Below are 6,000 nucleotides of genomic sequence, written 5' to 3' on the forward strand. Positions count from 1 at the left end.
AGCAGGAAAACTGAACAGCAGGTCCCTGGCCAAGGAGAATCAAAGAGCTAGATGCTGAGAATAATGCAGCGATAATGTGAAATCTTTTTGAGATAGGTGTTCATGTTTTACTTTTTTGGAGGAGAAAATTTGGACTTCAGTAGGTTAAAATGGCTTAGCCAAGGTCTGAAGTTACTGGCAACGGAGTTGGCATTGATTCTCCTCCTTGATTCTCATTGATTCTTATATAATTTATATACAATTTATATACTTATGTCACAGAGAGGAGGCAACCAATTTCAGAGATGGTATGAAGGCTTGCTGAAGAAGGGTATGGTTGGGATGAGAACACTGAGCATTTTATAAAAGTTCAAAATGATCGCTTAAAGGTAAAAATGTGTTAAGAGTTTAGTCAATAATAAATGTAAATGCTTTCATTTGCTTATAAAGTACAGGCTACAAATATATTCCCTTAAAAGTTTTAGGTATCTTAAGTATTAATCACTATAATATTTTGATCTCCCTTTAAATATATTGTATGCAACTTTTTAAAAAATTCATGAATGAATCTGTTACTTAACAGAGGAATTTTCTTTTAAATAATTTTGTATGCTCAGACAATAAAAATTATTTTATGTTAATCAACAAATTTGAAAATATTAAAGCAAATTAGAATTATTTGCTGTAAATGTTTATAATTCTTTTTGTTCCCCAACATTTCACAATACGAAAACAGAACTTAGAAAAACTTGCTGTTGAACTGAACATACCTCATTAGTGGCCTTAAAAGGCAAAATAATAATTCTAGAGGCAAACCACTGATTAATTATAGCTCCAATCTAAAGAAAAATTCAACATTATACCCTACATGTAGATTTTGTTCTTAAAAGCCTAATTAAGAAAAAAAATGAATCAGCCTATATTTTTTTCACTTTTATGTGGTCATCCTTTATTTATCAGTTATTTCAGAATTTGGATCATGCAAGTAAATTTATGAGTTAGTAATTTCCACTAATAAGTAAATTTGCAATATGTGAATTTGCAAAGGACTTCTCACAGTTATTGTTATAGGTTTATATATGGCATTAGTTGAAAAAGTTATTCACATTATGATTTATTTATGTATAATACGACTTGGCTTTAGTATACTGTTCATTCTCAAGTCCTGAACTTGTGGATGATGCATATTTTTAAATTTTTTCTACCTACCTCTTTACAATGTATGTAAATGTTTACGATGCACTTAAATAAACCATAGTGATTATGGTGGAAATTAATTATTTGTCAGTGCTGATGGGAAACAGGAAATTTAAGAATGACAGGGACAAATCCTTGAATGAGATTTTTTTTTTTTAGTGTAATAAATGCCCCAATAAGTAGACTGCAATTTTTAAACACCAGCAACTCTTAATAAGCACAAAGTTACAGGTCCCATGCTGCTAATTTATGGGTCTTAAGTTATAAATTAAGAGCTGTAACAACTAGAAGCAGTTTAGGTCTTGAGGGTGGAGGTGGTAGAAAGAAGACAGGGAGCTCAATGCCTCTCTAGCTTTGAATTTGAAAACTATTTCATGCTTTACTCTCTCTTTGTCAGCCTGAGAAAAAATAGCTGAGTGTTGGGCAGGTCTTGGAAGCCTGAGGTTTTACGAGGGATGGCAACTTGGCAGGATGTCTAGAAGCAGAGCTGAGACAGACATTCTTGGGCAAGGGGTCTATGGATGAAGTGCTCCAGAAGAAGGGGAATGAGAGGACAGGGCAGGGGAAAGAGTTCAGCAAGTACTGCGGTGGTGGAGCCCTGGAGCTCCAACTGTACCACACACTGGTCCCTCGTGGAGGCAAGGAGACCCCCTTGAGGCCCAGGGCAACACTCCAGAGCAGAGGGCAGCTGAGGTGTTTTGCACTAGCTGGTAAAAGGGCATCTAATCCACCACAGCAGCAACTCCTGTGAGAGGTGTCTGGTTTTGATCATTGCCACCTCTTTCACAGTGATCCTAAGGTAGAGGAAAGACGCCGTGTTTGTCATAAGGTGAGATGGTGGGATGACAAGGCGGGGATGAGGACAACAAAAAAAGGAGATGATTATGAGTTGTAAAGCCTGCATTTAAATGGGAGAGTGACAAAACGTGGGTGTGAATGAACTATTTACATGAAGAAGGGGAAGCAGAAGAGAAGATGTGATACAGAAGCAACTTATTGCTGCATTTAAAGATAGTAGCAGGCAGCGAGTTTGGGCAGGCATAAGCCAGGCGGAGAGGCTTGATGAGCCCTGCTGGTTGATCACCAGAGCTTCATTTCTACCTGCACAAACAACAGCTGAATAAGGTTGCTCATTCACACGCACCTGCCCACGAAGACCTGCTATCTGCGCTTTCAGAGCACAGTCTTCTCTTAGCCTTAATGAAGCTTTAAAATGACTTCCCCATCTACTACTCTCTGCAAAAAGTGAAAAAGGCACATGAAAAGGATTTAGGCTTGGTAATATATAATGCTCTTCTACTTTTTCTAATCTGTTTAAAGGATTAGTAAGAAAAGTAAATCTCCTCAGGCATAAATGCTTAAATTCTTTAGGATTCTTTGATGTACTTTTTAATTAACTAGGAAGTTCAGTTGCAGCATGTGTGTGTGTGTGTGTGTGTATGTGTGTAGTTATTGCACAGTTGAAGTTGCAGAAATAAGAAATTATATAGTATTTTACCTGTAACATATGAAACCCAGAATAAAAGCAATATTCCCAAAGGAAACCCAGCTTGCTTCATTGAATAAGGCAATCCTGAAAAAACATAAAATGCCCCGCCCTTCACATTAACAAGAAAGCTAGAAACACAGAAATTCCCCCCTTCAATTTCTGCATATAATAGGTAAAGTCAATTTATATACTTATATGACATATTTGTAAGTTGCACATAGGACAGTATTAATATTAAATGTTAGGTATTAATACTTATTTCAGAATAAAATGTAATTAGCTTAGGGACAAGTTAAGAGAGCAAGTTTCTGAGGTGACAGAATAAGAATTAGAAAGCAGCAAATGAAAAACAAATGCCAGTTCACACAAACAACGTTTACTTCAGGGTAAGAGTGACATAGCCCTGCAATATGTGGAAAGTCATTACCTCAAATCCTTCCTTACCTGTTAGCCAAGAAAACAGAAGGATAATAAGGAGCACAGAAGGGTTATGAAATATTAAGAAAGACAGACTCTGGAGTCAAAATGGGGCTACCATGCAGGAAAAAAATGAGAGAAAAATGAGAAGGCGAAAGTATTTTTTATAATGCTCAAAGGGGTACATAAATTATTTCTTATAATTTTGGGGGAAATTGACAACTTTAGATTATGGACAATAAAATATTTAAAATAAACACAGTTAACATATTTGCAGTCAGAATTTTTATTCTCTGAAAAGTTTTCCCTTAAAGAGAAGAAAACAAGCTGCTGAGTAGTGGTACTGTGTAGCACTGCTGACATGGCTTAGCTTAACAAGTTCACATCAGGAATTAGCTCTAGAATTCTTCTAAGCACAGCTGCTCATATCTTCATGGTACATGGAGGTAGAATTGTAAACAAGTCTTTGTCCCTGTTTCCTTCTACTTTACCTCAGGTAACTCTATTTTATGTCTCATTTGGAGAAAAAAAAAAGACTATCCATAGAAAAATGTAAAATCAAGAACCATATTAACTTGTGAAAAGTAAGCAAAGTAACTCAAGAGTAAGAAAAGTAACTCAATCCAGATAAATGTTTAATTTTCAGAAGGTGATGACAGAAACAAAAATGTTGCAACTTTATAAAACATTGTATTCTCAAAAAGTATTGCATTTTGCAGGATTTTGTTTTCTTCTTGTCTTTTCTGAGATAGAGTGTTTTCAGATACCAAAAAGAATAATAACCACTGAAAGTATAGCTGCTTTTATTACTATAATGCAATGTACTTTTAACTTTTTTCAGTAAATTTCCCTTGCTTCTAATACAGTGGGAAAATCTGAGCTATTTATTTAAATTCTGATTGTATGGCTCCTTTATTACGAAAATTATACACATTTTCAATTAACAAATTTGCATTGTTGACTAAATGATATTTAAAATTAATATATTGTAATAATTTTGTACTTTAAAATTTAACATTGTATAGATAGGTAAAGAATGTATGAATTTAATTTTTCGTAAGATTGGTATGTTTTCATATTAAACTTTTCACCTCCAACATTTACAAATATCTGGAAGTTTTATACTTCTAGAAAGTTAAAGAAAGATGATTCAAATAATGATGGACCCTTCAGTAAGTGGAAAAAGTACATTCGGTAACACTAGCAATCAACCACGCAGCCTACAGAAAAATGATTCACCACCACCCATATGCAGTGTCACCTTAATCTACCACATGTGGAAGATGCTCTCAACTGTGGAAACAGTGTGAATTACAGCCCCATCTTCAGCATAAAAGACACGCATACATACTGTTACACTAGAAAAAAAGGAAGGCTTTTATGAAAGAAAATTCCCAATTTTCTTATTTAAGTCTTTTTTTCTTTAAAAATAATTAATGAACGCTAGCAGTGTAGCGAGTCTTAAAATTTGCCCTTTCACTTAAAATTTAAACCAAAACAAAATACACTTACCTATTATACCAGATCCTATAATCGAGTTGACAATATTAAAAAGAGCAGCAGACTGACAGGTTTTCTTTTTATACTCATCTTCAGAAACAAGAGTTTCTCTGTCATCTAGATCTCTCTAATAGATAAAATAGCAATTATAAGCAAATACTAGTTCAGAAAATTAGAAAAGTAACAAATACGTAATGCAGGATACTCGCACGATTTTCTAGTAATAATAAGTAATGTCACTAATGAAAATAAAATAATGCCGGGATAACAGAAATAAAGAATAACAATAATAGCTAGTAATTCAACAGAGCTTGGTAAGCAAACTCCATCCTAAAATTTCCAGATTACAGCTGCCCCAGCTGCTAAATACAGGATCTGTTAGGAATTCAGTGACGTGATTTTGTGAAATTAAAGCGCCTGTTAAGGAAAAAAAAAAAAAAAAAAAGTCAGATTAAGGCAAAACTTTTTCTCCTAGAGAACTTTTTGCGGTGCTAAACCAAGAGCTTTTTCTCCCAGAGAACTTTTCGCGGTGCTAAACCAAGAGCCCAGGTGAAGGTAGGTGACCTGACCTGTTGCAAGGTGAATGAAATTTCCGGAAAACTGGCTTCAGAACCTGCCCAGTCGCTAGTTTTACCTGCGGCGGGATGACAGGCTCCTGCCTCTGGTAGCCCATGGCTGAGCGGTGGTCCTGAGCAGGTTGAAGATGCTGGGGCTGGGTACGGATTCGCACCCGGCCAGCCTCCTCCGCCACCTCGCACACAGCCGAGGTCCGCGTGTAGCCGCAGAGCTGCAGGGAAGCCAGTTCCACCGGCGCCCCCGGCTCCCTCGGCAGGCCGCAAGGGCTGCAGCCCCAAGATCTCTAGGCTGTGGCAGCCTGGGGCGCTTTTCCACCGGAGTTCGCCCAGACAAATATATTTTTCCTCCGGATGCGGAGATGCTGCAGGATGTTTCTGATCCGGGCAGCCCTGTATCCCCGCCTCCCCCCTCCACACCCCCGCCTCCCTCAGAGAACAGGGAGAGCTACTCTTCCCCGGAGCTGCAGAGGACAACTTGTTCCACCCACGCTGCCCTGCCCAGATTTCACAGAGTTATGACCGCCTCGTTGCACTCCGTTCCTAAGTTAGCTGCTCCTTTGCTGGAGTCTGAAGCCCAGGTAAGAACGCAGAAGCACCCTTGGGCCCATGGGACATCTTCCCTATTAGCACTCCTCCTCGCTACCCCTCGTCAATGGCAGAGACGACGAGTGAAAATTTGGGACTTTTATTGTAAATGGAAATGGAAAGACTCATAAGAAAATGAATAGCAAAACAAAAAACTTTCCTAGGGTTTTAGCAAACTTGACTACTGAGCATGCTTTGGTCAAACGCTTCCCGGTAACTTTTCAGAAAAAGCGATAGAGAAAATGAAGGTGGATTGTT

General features: G+C 37.6%; 1 protein-coding gene across 1 annotated transcript in view; it reads right to left on the bottom strand.

Moving 5' to 3' along the window:
• The window catches only part of SLC38A11 (solute carrier family 38 member 11), a 60,680-nt gene extending 55,106 nt beyond the window's left edge, over positions 1–5,574 (bottom strand). Inside the window, exons 1-3 of the mRNA XM_002812531.5 lie at positions 5,217–5,574; positions 4,595–4,709; positions 2,675–2,749 (exon numbers count right to left, since the gene is read on the bottom strand). Of these exons, the coding sequence (XP_002812577.2) occupies positions 2,675–2,749; positions 4,595–4,709; positions 5,217–5,255 (229 nt within the window). The 5' untranslated portion in view covers positions 5,256–5,574. The remainder of the gene's footprint in view (positions 1–2,674; positions 2,750–4,594; positions 4,710–5,216) is intronic.
• Positions 5,575–6,000: the final 426 nt, after the last annotated feature.

The sequence above is a fragment of the Pongo abelii genome, chromosome 11, assembly GCF_028885655.2.
Source record: "Pongo abelii isolate AG06213 chromosome 11, NHGRI_mPonAbe1-v2.0_pri, whole genome shotgun sequence".
NCBI lineage: Eukaryota > Metazoa > Chordata > Mammalia > Primates > Hominidae > Pongo > Pongo abelii.